Source organism: Pteropus alecto, unplaced genomic scaffold, assembly GCF_000325575.1.
Source record: "Pteropus alecto unplaced genomic scaffold, ASM32557v1 scaffold311, whole genome shotgun sequence".
In the NCBI taxonomy this organism is placed as follows: domain Eukaryota; kingdom Metazoa; phylum Chordata; class Mammalia; order Chiroptera; family Pteropodidae; genus Pteropus; species Pteropus alecto.
Genome location: NW_006431916.1, coordinates 1,837,659 through 1,857,862, shown reverse-complemented (window position 1 = coordinate 1,857,862; position 20,204 = coordinate 1,837,659). Strand labels below are relative to the sequence as shown.

General features: G+C 37.2%; 1 protein-coding gene across 2 annotated transcripts in view; it reads right to left on the bottom strand.

Moving 5' to 3' along the window:
• The window catches only part of ACAP2 (ArfGAP with coiled-coil, ankyrin repeat and PH domains 2), a 125,775-nt gene extending 107,111 nt beyond the window's left edge, over positions 1-18,664 (bottom strand). Inside the window, exon 1 of one of the 2 annotated variants that reach the window (XM_015600309.2) lies at positions 18,327-18,664. In XM_015600309.2, coding sequence (XP_015455795.1) covers positions 18,327-18,379 — 53 coding nt within the window. In that variant the 5' untranslated portion in view covers positions 18,380-18,664. The remainder of the gene's footprint in view (positions 1-18,326) is intronic. The other variant, XM_006906162.3, reaches the window with a different exon arrangement.
• Positions 18,665-20,204: the final 1,540 nt, after the last annotated feature.

The window sequence follows — 20,204 nt, the reverse complement described above, 5'->3', positions numbered from 1 at the left end:
TCTTTTCTTCTATTATTAATTTTTTTTATGGTGACATTGGTTAACGAAATCCAATAAATTTCAGCTGTATACTTTAACAGTAAGACATATATATATTTACACTGTTTACCTCCTATAGTTAGATTTCTTTCTGTCACCACATATTTGACACCTTTACCCCACCTACCTCCTCCCTCCCCTCTACCCCACATTCTATATAGGAACTCTTAAAATTATTACTAACTCACTTTACTTTTGAATATTCAGTCTTATTGCATCTTAATAATTTTTTCATCATGATTTCCAAGGTACTTGTGGATACAAAGTACAGCAGATTGTACACATATTTTCCAAATATGTGTCATATACACATCACACAACACCAGGCCACACATGGTCACCTGCAACATGACCTTGCCATTCCATTAAAGACTGTCTTAGATTTTCTAAGTAGACAGCCAACTGAAAAGTTAAGAATTTATCAAAGTGACAGGATATGAGACATTTTTTAATTTTTCAATACAACTACAACAAGCATTAATTCTCTGAATAGTTCAGTGTGTAAAATTAAATATAATTATTTCCTTAGAAACCTCATATATAAATATTCTGGTAGCCCAAAACCAAACTAGTCTGAGTCTCTCAAGAACTATGACAACTACCCAAGAGGACCTAAAAATTTTGTTTGACTTAGTTACAGTAAGTCCTCATTTAACATCGTGGGTAGGTTCTTAGAAACTGCAACTTTAAGTGAAATATATGACAAAAACCATTTTACCATAAGATAATTGATATAAACAGGAGTTAATTTCCTAAGGCATACTTTTGGTCACAAAAACATCACCAAACTTCTAAATAAAGACCCAAAACACTTCTAATATTAAACTGTGAAATAAATGTAAGCTATACATACATTTAAGAAAGATGAATAAGAAAAAGTAAGATAATTATTTCCAACCCGCTTATTCCAGTTCAGGATCACGGGTGGCCAGAGCTTATCCTGGCACGTCAGGGCACAAGGCAGAAACCAACCCTGGACATGACACTTCTATTGAAGGGTGCACTCACACACACCCTACAATCAGTCAGACTGGGACAACTGAGACACGCAAATTCACCTCACACGCACATCTTTGGGCAGTGGAAGTAAACCAGAGGACCCAGAGAAAAACCAGACATGGTCAGAACACACAAACTCCACACTGACAGAGTAGTGCCAGCAGGAAATCGATTTTTTTTCTCATTAATGGTATAACAAAACCACAAGGAACGAATCAATGTTATTTGAGGACCTGCTGTACTCTGTTGTGAAAGAAAATTTAAACAAGCCTTAGCAGCTATCGTGTGTTACTTATATTTTTGCAATTCATCAATAATACAATAACAGAAAAATTCCTAAAAGAAAAATTATGTTATGCGAAAATGGAAAATGTATGACTATTTTATGAAAGTAATTTGTGGCAACAAAAGTCTGTAGCTCAACTATAGTGTGCACAAGGAATTGTGCAGAGAGTGAAAGGATACAAAGACACTAGTGGACTTTGTCCCAAAGAGTTTATAATCTAAAGGGGAAAGTAGTACGGGATCATAACAGTTTGTAAGGTAAAATTACAAACTGTTAAAGGCTACACAGAAGTGCCAATTTTACTTAACAGCTTCACTTGGGTGTCTACTAGGTATCTCAAATTTAACAAGTACAAAACTAGAACTCAATTTTTAACAAAAACCTGTTCTTTCCTTGCCTTCCCCTTATTAGTAAACAATACCTCCATTCACCCAATTGCTAAATGTCACTTATTCTTCCCTATAAAAATTCAATAGCAATTCTTATTGATTCTACCACAAAAATTATCTCCACCATCTCCCAAGTCATCTCTTGCCTGGCTTAGCCTGAAAAGTAGTTTCCTGCAATGGCTTCTTTACCTGGTCTCTCCATATCTCACCCCACTACAACCCATTTTCCAAAGAGTAGCCAAAATATTTAAAAAATATAAGCCTTATCATTTCTCACCATTGCTAAAGCTTTCTAATGACTTCCTATTACACTAATCATAAAATCCAAACTTCTTACTATGGATGATGTATAAGGCCTAATATAATCTTGTCCCTGCCTCTCTCTCTGCCTCTCCCTGCCTCTTGTGTCCTACCACTATTTCTCTTGCTCACTCTGCTCCAGCCCACACTGGCCTTCTTTCTGTTGAAGATCAAGCTCCTCCCCACTTCAAGGCCTTTGATCTACAAGCCTCTCCCTCCCCCTGGCTCCCCACCTATGGCACCAGTGATCAAACTTTACATTGTCAACAGGAAGACAAACCAACTTCATGGGACTCCTGATTAAATGATACATTACATCACTGCCTATGAGTATTCTTGCCAAAAATGTTTAAACTGAATCTAGCCAGAGGACACAATGAGATAAATTCAGGAAGTGGAATATTCTACAAGATAATTTTTCTACACTCATCAAAAAAGTAACATGAGAATGTTAGTTATCATATTATCTATAATCCAGAAAAGTGGAGGAGCAGTACATCCAACGCAGGAATAAGCAATAAGAATTATGCCATAACATCTTCATAGACATATAATACCACCGTATTTGAAAAATCATAAAATCTTCCTGGCAATATGGAAATTGTATAACATATTACCAAATACAAAAGAGCAAAGCTACCAAAAGTTCGCACTTTGATTATAAGAAAATAATGTGTAAACTAATGAACATAAACTGGATCTTTGGCAATATTGCAATCCAAATTGAGACTTTGGGAATGTGGGAATGGGGTGAATATATTTTGCATGTGGGACAAAGGTGAATCTTTGGGAGCCAGAGGGTGAGTGCAATGGACAGAATAATGACCACTCAAGGATATCAACATCCTAAACCCCAGAACTTGTGTATATATTAGGCAAATTAAAGCAACAAATAGAATTAAAGTTGATAATCATCTGACCCGATCTGGGTAGGCCCAATGTTACCACAAGGGTCCTTATAAATGAAAAGGGGAGACAAAATAAAGAGTATCACAGTCAATGCTGGATTTGAAGAGAGAAGGAAGCCACAAGCCAAGGAACATAGGCAGCCCCCTTAAACTGGGAAAGGCAAAAATATAAAGATTCTCCCCTGGACCTTCTAGAAAGGAATGCAGTTACCACAACACCTTGATTTTAGCTGAGTGAAACATGTTGAAATTCTCACCTCTAGAACTGTAAGATAACAACTTTGTATTGTTTTAGACCAGGGGTCCCTTCCCCAACTGGTTCCTGTCCTATTAGGAACCCGGCAGTATAAAAGGAGGTGAGTTGTTTTAGACCAGGGGTCCCTTCCCCAACTGGTTCTACAATTTTCATATATAGTGTACGGCATTAAATCAAGCTGGGCCCATGAAAAGAACTTTAAAAAAATTTTTCCCAGCACTAGCATCACCACCTCAGCTCCACTTCAGATCATCAGGCATTAGATTCTCATAAGAGCACCGGTCTCTGGTGCCAAAAAAGGTTGGCGACTGCTGTTTTAGACTACTAAGTTTGAGGTAATTTGTTATAGCAGCAACAGGAAACTAATAAAACTTACTTCATGATTTGACTTAAGATGATCATATGCTATTTTATCTACCTAAAAAAAGAAAGAAGGGACCATCTCTAGAGAAAGATAACATTATCCGAAGCATCTACAATTTTCATATATAGTATACAGCATTAAATCAAAAACTGGGCCCACGAAAAGAACTTTAAAAAAATTTAAAAAACAAATAGACCCACGGATTATCTAGATATTGGTTTTGTTAGATGGAACTAAAAGTTGTAATATTCATGAAACTAGAGAAAAATATGTAAGAAACAGATGAAAAGTTGGCAATTTCCACAAAAGAACAAGAATCTACAGAAAAGAAAATCAAATGAAATTTCCTAAAGTTAAAAATACAGTTGAAGAACTCCAGTTTATACACAACAGAAGATGAGCTTAATAAACAGGAAATATCCTAATTCTCATTGAAGCATAACATTTCAGAAAAGAGCATAGAGATGTGTAGGATAGCAAAAAAAAATCTAACATATGTGGTACTGAGTCTCAGAAGAAGAGAAGAAAGTGAAGCAGGGGCAATATTTACAGAGATCATAACCAGGAATTTTACAAGCTAATGAAAGTTATTCTACAAACCTCACACAAAATTGAAGAAGCTCTACAAGCCCCAAGCAGGATGAATACAACAGAAACCACACCTACACCAATAGTAAAACTGCTGAAAACCACGGGCAAATGAAAAAAAAATCTTAAAAGGAGCTAGAAGAAAAAAAGATTCATTATCCTCAAAAGAGCAACAATAAACTTGTAACAAATTATACATAAGACCTTTACTGCTCTCCTACAAAGCTGAGTGAAGTCTGTCCATCATCTACAACACTGATGATTTCCATTTTTACAAGTAACACATCTAATCTTTCATGCATTTTAGATGCTCCCAACCAATAGTTTATATCCACATGGGAAAGCCAACACCATCGCTAAATCATCCAAGCTACTCTTCAAGGATGCAAGAGAAAGAAAAAGAATTAGCATTATTGAGTGGGTATTCCCTACCGACTGTGAAAGACATTCTGAATTCTCAACAATGCACTATTATTCTCATTTATTTAGTCTGGAAAAAAGTAAGAAATTTGCCCAAGGTCTCACAACCAATAAGTAAAAAAGAAGTCAAACAGGTAATCTTCCTTGAAAGCCCACATACTTGGTCCATACTCACTACCCTAACAGATCGTTCTATGATATAAATTATGCTTTGCCTATCAACAGCACAGAAACTTCCAATTAAATATCACAGATTGAATACACCCACTTCTCTCCATTTTCTCCAAAACTGACTAGAATTTTTTTAATGGGAAAAAAAGTACTAATCCACAAGGACAAAAAACAGAGGCCAAATAGTAACAACACAATTCTAAAAACTGAATGGCAGATAAAAGGCTAAACTCACTCAGACCAGAGAAAGCCAAAACCTAAGTCTTCAAAGTGCACTGGTGAAGCCAATTTGAAACAAGAAGATTCACCACAGAGAATCCAACATGGTTAGAAGGATAAAAAAGCCATATGTCTCAAAATGCAGGGATGAAGGAGTGGGTGGAAAAAAAAAAGAGGTGAAATCTTGTATTTATAAGGAGCAATTAGACTCCTCAGATGCTCACTCTAATCCTCCATCCTGACATGATGACCATTCCTCCCAGACCCTGACTAAAGATCATAATGAAATCAAAAGTATTGAGTAAAAGCCAGAAAAAGTCTCAAAGAGAGTGAGAACTCCCTACCCACAGCCCTTCTCCATCCCCCTTACCTACCTAGCTCAGCTCCGTCAAAGCAAGCATTTAGGCTATATCTATCAGGCAGAATAGGGCTCTTAAAGAACATCTGTCAAGTAAACAAGAAGAGACCTAAAGATACTGACATTTGAGAGTGGTCCCAATTAAAATACTACCTTGTAGTGAAATCCACCAGTCAACAAGCCATAAGAAAGTAGACCATACTTCCAGTAACCTTATAAGTACCTCATTCTGTGATGTGAAAAGAGAGCGAAGGATCAGCAGACACATTTAAGGAAGACTTCAAAAAAAAATAATAATAATAATCAGAGATGAAAACAAACAAAATAAGACTTGGAGGAAAGAGATTACTCAGAGAGAAAAATTTTAACTATGATTAATTTCTTCGGATGTATAAAAAATGTTAAAGAATGGGCCAATATATAATATATGTATATATATATCCATTTTCAAGGCTTCTGATCCAGATGGTGGAGTAGGTAAATGCTGTGCTTGCCTCAACCACATCAAAACTACAACTAAACCGTAGAACAGCCATCACCAGGAGTCGCCTGAAGTCTAGCTGAACAGAAGTCCTACAACTGGGAACACACAGAAGAGGCCACCTGACTGGTAGCAGGGGCAGAGACACGAAACAGGCTGATACCTATACTCACACGTGGCATTTGAGAATCAGGGTTATTTCAGCTGTGGAGGTCTTCCCAGAATAGCAAGGAGTCTTAGCCCCACACCAGGCTCCCCAGCCCAGGGTTCCATTGTTGGGAAGAGAAGTTCCCACAATTTCTGGCTGTGAAAACCAGCAGAAATTGTGGTTGGAGTCACAAACATGTCTCTGAAGGGGCTCATGCATGGACTTACTCGGTGATAGACACACTTGCTCTGAGCTTCAGCTTGGCCTCCTGAGGCACCTCCAAGCCAAGAGCAGGTGGTATAACCATCTTCAGATTGCTTCGTAACTCTTGCCAGGTGGCCCTGGGCAAAGCACAGGCTGTGGCTGAACTTGGCCTGCAGCAGGGCCCCTCCCAGGAGGCCTTTGGGCTGACATACCCAATGGCCAGCTTCAACCAGAGCCAGAGTACCACCCAGGGCTGTATCTGAGGAGGACACACCTTAAAGGTAGACTGGCCAGGCACCAGAGCCTTGCTCCGTAGGGTCAGCCCCTCACCAGCCCATCCTCACAACAATTCAGGCCGAGTATCAATCCATCACATCTCCAACGCTCAACTAAAACAAAAGGACACACACAACCCACACAAGGGACACACCTGAAGCACCCAGCTCAGATGACCAGGGAAGACTGCACCACTGGGACCCACAGAACACCTACTACATAAGGCCACTCTACTAAGAGCATGAGACATAGGAACCCTACCCAATACATAGAAATAAACACAGGGAGGCAGCCAAAACGAGGAGACAAAGAAACATGTTCCATATTAAAGAACAGAACAAAGCTCCAGAAAAAGAACGAAACAAAGACAAGCAATCTACCAGATGCAGAGTTCAAAATGGTTATAAAGATGCCCAATGAACACAGGGGAAGAGTAGAGGAACTCAGTGAGAAATTTAACAAAGAGATAGAAAACAAAAATGGAGAACAAAAACATAAAAAAGAACCAATAAGAAATAAAGAATAACCGAAATGAAGAATACATTAGAGAGAATCAACAAATTAGATGAAGCAGAGGATTGAATCAGTGATTTAGAAGATAAGGTAGCAGAAAACACTCGATCAGAGAACAGCAACAAAGAAAAAAGAATCCAAAAAATGAGGATAGTTTAAGGAGCCTTTTGGGACAACATTAAGCATAACAACATCTGCATCATAGGAGTACAATAGAGAGAAGGGAGAGAGCAAGAAATTGAAAACCAATTTGAGGAAATAATGACTGAAAACTTACCTAACCTGGTGAAGGAAATAGACATACAAGCCTAAGAAGCTCAGACAGTCCCAAACAAAATGAACCCAAAGAGGCTCACACCAAGACACATCATAATTAGAATGGCAAAGTTTAAAGACAAAGACAGAATCTTAAAAACAGCAAGAGAAAAGCACTTGGTTGCCCACAAGGGAGCTCTCACAGACTGTCAGATGATTTCTAAACAGAAACTTTGCAGGCTAGAAGAGATTGGCACAAAATATTCAAAACAATGAAAAGGAAGGACCTACAACCAAGATTACTCTACTAGCAAAGCTATCATTTAGAATCAAAGGACAGATAAAGAGCTTCCCAGACAAGAAAAAGCTGAAGTTCATCAACACCAAACCAGTATTAAAAGAAATGCTAGGTCTTCTTTAAGAAGAAGAGGAAAAAAAAAGATTAAAAATGAATAATAAATAGCACTAACTACATATGAATAAACAATTACTTAAATGTAAATGGATTAAATGCTCCAATAAAAAAAACAGGGTGACTGAATGGATAAGAAAACAAAACCCTTATATCTACTGCCTACAACAGACTTACTTCAGATCAAAACACATACACAGACTGAAAGTAAAGGAATGGAAAAACATATTTCATGAAAATGGAAACAAAACAAAAAAGAAGGTAAGGTAGCATACTTACACCAGACAAAACAGACTTTAAAACAATGGCTATAACAAAAGACAAAGAAGGACTGAGTAATCCCACTTCTGTTATTTATCCAAACAAACCCAAAACACTACTTCCAAAGGACATGTGAATCCATATGTTCACTGAAGCATTATTTACAATAGCTAAGATATAGAGGTAACATAGATATTGATCAATAGATAAGATAAAGAAGAGGTGGTACATATATGAAATGGAATATTATTCAGCCATAAAAAAATGAAATCTTTTCATCTGCAACAACATGAATGAACCTAGAGAGTAATGTGCTGAGTAGAGTAAGTCAGACAGAAAAAGACAAATGCCATATGATTTCACCTACATATGGAATCTAAAGAAAAAAATAAACAAACAAAACAGAAACAAACTCATAGATAAAGAGAACATTTTGATGGTTGCCAGATGTTAGGGGAGTTGGAGGGTGCATGAAAAAAGTAAAGAGATTAAGCAGTACAAATTGGTAGCTACAAAACAATCGTAAGGATGTAAAGTAGAGCATAAGGAATATAGTCAATAATATTGTAAAAACTCTGTATGGTGTCAGATGGGTACTCGATTTATTGGGATGACCATTCCATAAGTTATATAAATGCCTATCGCCATGCTGTACACCTGAAACTAATATAAGATTGTATGCCAACTGTCATTGAATAATAAAAATTATTTTAAATAAATAATAAAAATGAATATTCAAACAGTAAGAAAGAACCCATGGAAACTAGGGTTAGAAAATAAGTTGGATTTATCATCCAGAAAGAACGAAAAGGTAAATAAATAGAAAAAGAGAGAAAAAATAAAATTAGAGGATTAATTCAAAATACAAACATAATCAAAATTCTATGAAAAAATAACAAAAAAAAGATAATCAAAGAAATATTTTTACCCCTATCTACCTCTCTCCTCTCCCCCTTCCCTCTGGTAACCACTAATCCACTGTGTCCATGAGTCTCTGTTGGTCATGTTTGCTTGTTGCTTTTGGTTTCATATCCCCCATATGAATGAAATCATATTGTTCTCAACTTTTTCTGACTAATATCGCTTAGCATGATAATCTCAAGATCCACCCATGTTGTGGCAAACGGCAGTATTTCATCTTTTGTTATGGATGAGTAATATTCTGTTATATATATGTACCTCATCTTCTTTATCCAATCTATCAATGTATACGTCAGTTGAGACATGAGTTTTCAGAATAAAAAGAGTATCCAAGACAACAAATAAAAAAGACCCACTCAAAGGCATATCATTATGAAATTTCAGAATACTAGAAATAAAGAGAAAATCTAAAAAACCTTCAAAGATGAAAAATGAAAAAGGAAATCAAAACAGCACCATATGTCAACAGTAACTTTGAAAACCAAAAGACAATGGGCAGTGCCTACAAATTCTGAAAGAAAATTTCAACCTACTATCCTACAAACATTTCCAGACATGTAAACTCTCAAAAAAAAAATGCACCTTTTCGAGGGAAGGTAAGAAAACTATTTTCTGTCGAAACAAGTAAATAGAAAAGACAACATGAAAATCAAGGAAAAGTAAACCCAATATAGTAAAGATAGTGAGAATTCCCATATGAAAAGTAAAGGGAGGTCTACGGACATGCCCACCCTTAATGTGCCTGATCTCGTCTATCTCGGAAGCTAAGCAGGGTCAAGTACCTGGTTAGTACTTGGGATGGGAGGCCCCCTAGGAATACCAGGTGCTGTAGGTGTAAAAAAAAAAAAAAAAAAAAGTAAAGGGAATCAAGAGATAAAAAGACAAACCAGGCGGGGAGAAAATATTTGAAAATACATATCTGATAAAGGACTATTATTTAAAATATATAAAGAACTCTAAAAATTCAACAATAAGAAAACAAGCAACCCAAGTAAAAAATGCGCCAAAGACCTTAACGCATACCTTGCCAAAAAAGATATACAGATGGCAAATAAATACATAAAAACATGCTCCACACTGAATGTCAAAAGAGAAATGTAAACTAAAACGACAATGAGATAACACTACACACCTATCAGAACGACCAAAAAATTGAACCCTGACAACACCAAATGCTCTTAAGAATGTGGAGCAATATTGTGTTGGGAATGCAAAATGGCACAGTCACATTGGAAAACAATTTGAGGGTTTCTTATGAAACTAAACATATTCTTTCCATATAATCCCGCAATTGTGTGCTTTGGTATTTACTCAAATGAGCTGAAAACTTAAATCCACACAAAAACCTGCCCATGCATGTATACAGCAGCTTTATTTGTAACTGCCAAAACTTGGAAGCAACCAAGATGTCCTTCAGTATGTAGACAGATAAACCGTGGTACATCCAGACAATGGAATATTTCAGGGCTAAAAAGAAATCACCTATCAAGCCATGAAGATATGGAAGAAACTTAAATGTATATTACTAAGTGAAAAAAGTCAATCTGAAAAAGCTACACATTGTACGACTCCAACTATAGGACATTCTGTTTAAAGCAAAACTATGGAGTGTATAGACATCGGTAGTTGGGGCATGGGTTAGTGGAGAGAGGAATAGGCAGAGCACAGAGAGTTTTTAGGGTAGGAAAGTTAATCTGTAAAATACAATAATGAATACGTGTCACTACATATTTGTAGAAATCAATAAAATGTATACCATCAACAGTGAACCCTAATGTAAACTATGGACTCTGGGTTATAATGATGTAACAATGTAGGTTCATTGACTGTTTAAGAAACATACCACTCTTGTGAGGGATGCTGATAATGGAGTAGGCGATGCATGTGTAGGGGTAGAGAATACATGGAAATTTTCTGTTATCTTTCTCTCTATTTTGCTGTAAACCTAAAACTACTCTAAAAAATAAAATCCATTTTTTTAAAAAAGCAAAGAGAACAGTCATAAAATATGTATTTGATATACATACTCATGTATCTAACTATATAAAGAACTTCAAAAATAAAGATAACCCATTTTTTAATGGGCAAAAGATGTGAACATACATTTCACAAAAGATATTCAAATTGCCAATAATTACTTTAAAAGTGCTCACCATCAGTATTTAATAGAAAATTTAAAAACATAACCACACTAAGACTTCTGGATCTGCATGTAAGGAGCTTAGAAATCACCACTCCATCCTAACAAGTAAAAAGCTGAACAAACAAAACTCAACAACTCTCCTTAGATCGATCAGGGAAGTGACGTCACAGGGAAAACCGCTGTCTCCAAAAGTGGAGAGACAGGTGGATAGTGGAGTAGAAACTTCTGTTGGAACCAGTGTCACGTCCTTCGAAGCACAAAAGTTTTAAATTTTGATGAAATCTAATTTATCAATTTTTTGTCTTTAGTTTCTTGTACTTTCACGTGTGATACCTAAGAAACTATTGCCTAATTCAAAGTCACAAAGATTTACACCTACATGTTCTAAGAATGTTGTAGTTTTAGCTCTGACATTTAGGTCTATGATCCATTTTGAGTTAATTTTGAGCATGGTGTAGGAATCCAACTTCATTCTTTTGCATGTGGATATCCAGTTATTCTAGCACCATTTGCTGAAAAGTCTTCTTTCCCCCAATGAACTGTATTGGCAACCTTGTCAAATATTGGTTTATTATAAATGTAGGGGTTTGTTTCTAGACTCTCAATTGTATTCCACTGATCTATATTTCTGTCCTTATGCCAGTACCACACTGTCTTGATTACAATAGCTTTATATTAAGTTTTTAAATTGGGAAGTGAATCCCATACTTTGTTCTTCTTCCTCAACATTTTGTCTATTCTGGGTCCCCTGTATTTCTATATCAATTTTAGCATCAGCTTGACAATCTTCAAAGAAACCAGTTAGAATTCTTTGAGAGGGACTGTCTTTAATCTATTGATTAATTTGGGAAATACAATCACCTTAATGACATTAAGTCTTCTGATCCATAAACATGGAACATCTTTCCATTTATTCAGGTCTTTAATTTCTTTAAATGATATTATATAGTTTTCAGTGTACAGTTTTGCACTTGTTTGGTAAATTTATTTCTAAATGTTTTATTCTTTTTGATGCCACTGTTAAATGGAATTATTTTATTTGCTAGTATATAGAAATACAAATGATTATTATGCACTAATCTTGTACCTTGAATCGTGCTTTGTGCTGAACTTACTAGTTCTAATTGATTTTTGTAGATTCCTTAAGATTTTCTATATAAAAGATACATAATCTAAAGTAGAGATAGTGTTACTACTTCTTTTCTCTTATGGATGCTTTTTATTTTATATTCTTGCCTAACTACTCTAGCTACAACCTCCACTACATTGTTGAATAGAAGTGAGGAGAGTGGACTTCTTGTTGCTGATTTTGGGAAAAAAACTTTTAGTCTTTCACCATTAAATATAATACTAGCTGAGAGTGTTTATAGATGTCCATTATCAAGGTGAGGAAATTCTCTATTCCTACTTATTATTTTCATCATGAAAGTGTATTAGATCTGGTCAAAAGCTTTCTCTTAATCTATTAAGATGATTATGTGGTTTTTGTCCTTTGTTTTATTAATATGGTATATCACATTGACTGATTTTTGCATTCGTGGGATAAATCCCACTTGGTCATGATGTACAATCCTTTTTATATGTTGCTATATTTGGTTTGCTAATATTTTGTTGAGGATTTTTATATCTATATTCTATATACTATCTATAGTTTCCTTGTAATACTTTTGGCTTTGGTAGCAGGTAATATTGGCCTTATAGAATGAGTTGAGAAGTGATACCTTCTCTTCTATTCATGTTAGAGTTTGTGAAGCATTGTTAGTTCATCTTTAAACATTTGGAGGAATTCATAAGTGAAGCCATCTTGGCTTGGGCTTTTCTTTTTAAGAAGCTTTTTGATTACTAATTCGATCTATTTTTTATGTCTATTTGGATACCCTATTTCTTCTTGAATCAGTTTCAGTAGTTTGTATCTTTCTAGGAAAATATTTATTTCACCTAGACTATATATTTATTGTCATAGAATTATTCATAGTATTCTCTTAGAATCTTTATTTCTATTAGACAGCAGTGAGGTCCCCTCTTTAATTCCTGAATCTCGTAATAGGAGTTTTCTCCCTTTTTTTCTTGGTCGGTCTAGCTACAGGATTATCAATTTTGTTGATCTATTCAAATAACCAACTTTTAGTTTCAATGATTTTCACTATGGTTCTAGTCTCTATTTTCATTTATTTCTTCTCATCTTTTTAAATTTCCTCCTTTTCCTGCTTTCAAATTAGTTTGTTCTTCTTTTTCTAGTTTCTTAAAATGGAAGGCTACATCACTGATTTGAGATCTTTCTTTTTTTTAATATAAGTGTTTCTGGAGAGAACATTTCCCTCTACATACTTCTTTGGCTACATCCCATAAGTATGTTTTGTTTTTGTTTTCATTTGTCTGAAAGTATTTCCTAAGTTCCTTGTGACTTCTTCTTTGAGCCACTGGCTATTTAGGAATGTACTGCTTAATTTTCACTTACCTGTGAATCTTTCAGATTGTCTTTTGTTATTAATTTCTAATTTCATTCCATTGTGGTCAAAAAACATATTTTATTATTTCAATTCTTTTAAATTTATTGAAACTTGTTTAATGGCCTAACACATGGTCTATGCTAGAAAATGTTTCATGTGCACTTGAGAAGAATGTGAATTTTGCTGTTCTGTAAAGTGTTCTATAAATATCTATTAAGTCTTCTTGGTTTATAGTATTGTTCACATCTTCTATTTCCTTACTGATTACCTGCCTAGTTGTTCTACCTATTACTGAAAGTATTTGTGTCTCCAACTATTATTGTTGAATTGTCTGTTTCTCCCTTCAAGTCTGTCTGTTTTTGCTTCACGCATTTTGGGGCTCTGCAAAGTGCATATGCCTATAAATGTTATGTCTTACCAATGGACTGACCTATTATCATTATAAAATGTCCTTTATAACTAGTAATTTTTGTCTTAAAAGTCTATTTTATCTGATACTGGTATAGCCATTCTGGCTCTCTTTTGGGTACTGTTTGCATGGTTTTATCTTTTTCTATACTTTTACTTGAAACCTATTTGTGTTTGAAACTAAAACATGCCTCTTGTAAACAGCACATTGTTAGATCATCACTGAAATTTTACATAACAAAAACTTTAAAATAATAAGGCCAAAACCTAGAAAGGCATACTCTCTTCTGAAATTTAAAAAACTACTGTAAAGACAAAATATTCAATAGCCATTAAATTTTTTAAAATAACAAGAAAATCTGTCCTACCAGATATCATATACACAACAGACTATAACATACTCTAACTAAAATATTAATGGCATTTGCAGGAGAATAGACAAACATATTAGTGGAAAAGAGTAGAATCCAGAAAAAGACCTATGTATGTGTGTATGTGTGTGTATGTGTGTATAATTTTAAGTCAATGGAGAAAGAATGGATTATTCAATAAAAAGTGTAAGGACAAGTGACTTTTATTAGGAAGAAAACTAATCTCTCACACTCAAAACTAAAATCCAGTTGCATTACATGAAACTAAAAATTACTATAAAATCACACAAAATATTCTATAATGATAAGATAGGACTTTTCTAGATAATACACAAAAGCCAGTTTTTAAACATCTATATGCTAAAAGACACATACAAACAATTAATATTTATTATTTATTGCATATTTAATTAATGCAATAAAAGCCTGTGTTCTGAGAGATAGAGTTAAAGTGAATTTACTTCCAGATGCACCATTTGACAGTCCGCCATTAAGACAATTTAACTTCTCAAAATATCCAGTTTGAGAGTTTTTGAATATTTTTAAAATAAAGATATTAATTTCCACCTCTTGAGACTGTATATTTTAACATTAAATGAGAGAGTAACTATAAAGGCATCTAAGTATAAGGCTGACACATTATAAAAGCCTGTTATTCCTTACTTGAACTTAAGTTGATACTACATTAAATGAAGAATTAGAAAATGCAGCGAGAAATAGGATTCTTTTTGTAACTCTAAGACCTCTAAAGGTATTCAACATAGTGCCACCTCTGAGATAAAAACATTTTTCCTATCATCCTTGCCCACTATATATTTTTCATGTAGAAATTACCAGCGGTTAAGAGTGTATCTATTCTAAAGATGGAAGGTAATGACAATGCAGCCAAGGCTGGCACCAGTTTAACAGCAAAACATAATCAACATATTGTTTACATTTTATTCCAATGTCTTTCACCCATTAAAAACTTTTGCCCCAAAACACCTTTTTAAGATTTTTATCCTACGTTTCTGAACAAAGGTCATACCTGAAATAGAATCTACAGACTAAAAACCTAAGAATAGTGCACAATAAACATTGTTAAGGATAAAAAAATATATTTTAGATAAAGACTAAAGTGCTTGAAAGCTTGCAAATACCAATATTTTTATTTTTGAGCACTGCTTACAGCAAAAATCTTTCATAATTCAGAAAGCACTGGTTGATTCAACTTTTTGTTTCAAGCAAAATATTCATTTCATAGGTAAATCATGTTTACATAAAAGAAAAGCACAATTTATAAAATCTTAAAAAGCAACTACTCATACAACTTACAGCCCAAACAAGTTCAAACTTCAACAAATGTTTGTCAAAATGGAAAATTCCCACTTTAAAAAAGTACACTTAGACATTTACTTTCTTGTAGATTTTTAGATGAACAAGATTTTGACCTTTAGAATGGTATTTAAAAAACTAAAAAGGCAACCCAAAATTACACAAAGAAATGTGCTTTCCAATCAAAAAAAAAAATTCATCCTAATATAAAAGTAGCCAGGACTTTATTCAAATTACTAAAGACAATGTTGCAACTGCAAGATCCTCCTCTCCCTATTTCGACCAGTCCTCCTTCTGTTTTCCTTACGGAATTAACAGGAAAATTAATGTTTAAAGCTGGAACACTGGTGAAATTTTTCTTTCGCAAGACCTGCCTTGCATTAATTCTACAGCACCCAAGATAGTTATGTCCACAGGCCAGGCTCCAATGCCATAAGATTCATTTGTGAATTAAAATAAAAATAGGAATTGACTTAAAAACAGCAAAATTGAGCAGGACACTACAAGGAATAAATAGGGTAGCTGACTTGCTATCAAAAACATAAGCCCAGTCCTCACAAATCTTCTGTTTTGATATGAAAGTTTCAATATATCACTCATAAACATACATAATATGCTTAAAAATCAAGTTTTTCTTTCACATAAAGCACATGAATAAAGACTTCTGAAATATGCTTTTCAAATGCTACAGAAACCTACATACTAATGGGGTTATAGAAAAACTAAAAATGATGAGACATTTCTTGGCATTCTTCCTTCTACTGCAAATCTAATCTGGGCCCAAAAATGTATACAAAATATTGGAGTTTTTTTTAATCTGGATTTCTCTTCCCAATTTGCAGCCAATAATAACTGGAATACTGGAAACAAGTCTTGAAAATCTCTACTATCTTAATTAAAATAGAACAGATTTACATTCGAGTTTAACAAAAGTTCACTATAATATTCCATACAACTTAATCAGCATCTTTCCCTCTTATTCTATATTCAATGATTCCTTTATTTCAAATACAACAATATCACATGGTCTGTGACCAACAGCAGTGGTAAGACGCTTTCCAAGTCACCCCTCTCAACTTGATTTTTTTAATCGAACTTTAAATGTGAAACAAACAGCACAAAGCCACATTCTCTAGGAGAAAATGATGTGATTACTTCATTAAAAAAACAAATAGCTGAATCATATTAATAAAAATTTCACGAAAAGCAGTAGAACTTTCCAAGGCATACTTTAAACTACTTCATTTGCCACATGCTCCTGGAATCTAACCTGTAAAGCTGTCCTAGACTATCCATGTGTGTTTCCTGAGTCCTTCGAATCATGCACAAAAGTTTCAAAAACTAATATCAACAACATTAATCAAACCAAGTGCAGCTTTTTACAATAGCCCTAAACTCTTTCAAATAAAATTAACAACAAAACAAAAATCAAAGGTCAAAACCAAAAATGTTCTTAAATTTTCTCTTAGAAGTAACTGTTCCTTAGTTTTACAATACTTTGCTTTTCACTGAAAAAAGAATGGGAAATCTAATTAACAGTGATAAGGATGGGAACAGTTATTTCTCAGTCGGAAGATCCAAAAATTTACAACCTTTTTAGGCCTAGGATCAGCAGGCGCGCGCGCACACACACACATACACACACACACACACACATACACACATACACACATACACACACACACAAACACACACACACACACACGCACACACACACCCCATGCTCTGCGGAAGCTTTCAAGAAATGTCACTATCTAACGGAAGTTTTAAGGCCTTATTTTTTTTTTAAGGCCTTATTTTTTTTTTAAGGCCTAAGGACAGCCCTGTAAATGCACTGTAAAATAGAACCTAGCAAAACTCCATTCTCCAAAATAATTCAAGAGTTTCCTACGATGCCCGAAACGGAAAGAGCATGTACTTTGAACGCCGTTAGGACTGTCGCCTCGCACACAGGAGGGAGGGTAGCCCATGAGAATCGGAGTGCCACCAGGTCAGTTTATGTGACAGATCCGCTGGGAGCATCCCACTGTGATTCCGGGCCCTCCCAGGCCGACGCTACTGGAAGAGGGACGTATATGAAATCTTCAGGGTCCTCCTACTTCCATCCTCAAAACAGAAATGCACTGTTTCTCCGACTCCTCACCCCTCAACCCCATACCTCTCGACAGCGGTGCCCCTTTCGAAGAGCTTAAGTGGAAAGCAAAGCAAGACAGTCTCGGACCACAGTCGACAAAACGTGGTTGGCCAAACCACTCCCACCCCCGACTCCCAAGCAAATCACCCGCTAGGGCCTTCCTGAGAGTCCCTCTGGCAAGGGGTATGCAAGCGGCAGAAGTCCACATCCCAGCTCGCCCCACACCGCTTCCTCCACCCGGTAAGGGGAGCGGAAAAGCGCAAAGAGGAACTAAGTGAACTGCAAGAGGGTGCCCTGCAAGCTCCCTTCAAGAAGGGGTTGGGGGTGGAGACGAAGAAGGGGCGGAAGGAAGGGGAAAGGATGAGCTGCAGGAGGAAGGGGACGACAGCGCGCTCCTGACAAGGGCACGAGTCTTTGGGGACGCAGCTGCACCCCAGATTCCCCGAAGCGAAGCGGGGGCGCCCAGCCTCTAAGGCGCTTCGCCCAAAGCAGAGGACGAGGAAGGGGAATGAGGACGCAACGTCCCCTCCCGGCTCAGCCTCGCCGCTCAGGAAGGACCGGTCGGGGTTGCAGTGCCCTCGCCGGATGGGGAGTGGTGGCAACGGCCGCTCGCCCCGTCGGAAGGCGCGGGCTGCGGGGCCCTCCGCGCGTTCCACCCGCCGGCTTTTACGCCCCCACCGCCGGGAGAGACAGCTCCGGCGTGACGCCGGCCTGGCGCCGGGTGGCTGCGCCGGTTACCTGAAGCGGGGCGAGTCCTTCAGACACTCCTCGAAATCCACCGTCATCTTCATCCTGCCTCCTCCTCGCCTCGCCTCGCAGGCGGCGCTGGAAGAGCCAAAGGAACTGGGGAGCGGCCGCGCTGGGGACCCAGACGGCTACTGCGGGCGCACGGCCGCGACTAGAGCTGCGCGGAGCTGGGGAGGACGCCTCGCCCGCTGGTCATAGCAGCCGCGAAGACGGCGGCGGCAACGACGGCTAGTCAGGCCCCAGTCCGGCCCCTCTTCCTCCCACCCCCAGCAGAGACCCGGCCTCAGGGAAGCGGCCCGGGAGTGACAGTGTCCGCCAGCCAGCCACGAACCCAGCGGCCAATGGGAGGGGCTTCCGGCAGCACCGCCTGCGGGCGCTCCGGCAACGCGCCTGAGCGACCGTAGCTCAGGCCAATGAGCAGCGCGACCGTGGGTGCCTTCTTGCCACATGCGTTCCCGAGGGCCAACCGGAATGCGCAGGCGTTGTTAGGCGGGATGCAGCGGTTGCTGGGAGGCCGGCAGCCGAGGCTCCTTGGGAAGGAAGTCACGTGGCTGCGCGCTGCGCTTCCCTCCGAGCCCCCGCCTCTCTTCTCCTGCTTCTCCAGCCCCGCCCTGATTAGCTGCCAACGCGAAGGAGCCGCCTCCTGCAGGTCTGAGCAAGGAGAGTTACGTTTTAAGGCAGCTTTGGCAGAAATTTGAAGGAGTTAGGAGTAGAAATGATAAAAAAGACAGGCTAAACTAACGCTTTCTTTCAGTTTAAAGAAACTGAGGCCAGGAAAGGAGCTAGGGTAAGTTTGGTGATAAAATCTGTCTTTCAAGTATTGGCTTCATCGCTTAATAATTGGAAATATCTCCCATATATATCTTTTTGTATAACCAGAGACGGCTTCCTAAAGGAGCTGGCATTTGGGGTGGGCATCGAAAAAGCAGACGGATTTAGACAAGTTCCTTCGTGTGGAGGAACCATTCTCAAAACCACCTTTCTTTCAGTAGACTTTCGCCTGTTCTAAGATGATAGGGTCTGTAAATCAGGCTCACTTACTCCAACCTGCAGCGTGGATATGGATACCTTATATTTAAATGTATGCTTTTTTAACCCAACCTAAAAAGCATAGGCGTATTCATTAAAATGCACACGTGGGGTGTTCTAACAGCATAGTGGCTCTGAGTTAGAGTTTGGAGGCAGACTGCCTGGATTTACCTCCTGACTTTCTCACTGTAGAAGATAATGAAGAAAATGAAGATAACATCACTGATATGATAGAGTTATCCTGAGGCTGAAACAGATAAGACCTCTAAAGGTATTCAACATAGTGCCATAAAGTAGTAATTCGGTAAATTTTGATTGTTACCATAATTGTACCGTGTACTTCTTCAGTGCCATAATCGACTATTTAAGCCTTCAAACTTCTACTGCCTAAAGTCTTATGTAACCCCTTGACCATCTGGCTAAGTATAGTATGATGGCTTATTGCTTTTCATAACTGATGATTATGTCTCAATCTTTTTAGCACCTTTAGGAATTAACAGTAAAAGTAGAACATTTCAAAGAATATAAAACTTTATAAATGTTTCTTCTCTAGTTATAAACTTTTTAAAATTGAATGGCATATTCCTGGAATCTACACAGCTTTTCTTGATAACTAGAAACTATTGATGCTTAAACATTAAGTGTCCTCAGACACTTCAGTTAATCAAGCCACCTTCTACTAGATTCTATATCAAATTTAGAAAGAGTTGGCTATCTCTACTTTTAATTGCATTCCTGATGCATGACAAATAATCTGTATACAATAATTTAATTGTTTCAATGCTTCAACACAGTGTAACTTTTTGGAAAATGCCTAAAGTGACACTTTGGGATTCAAAT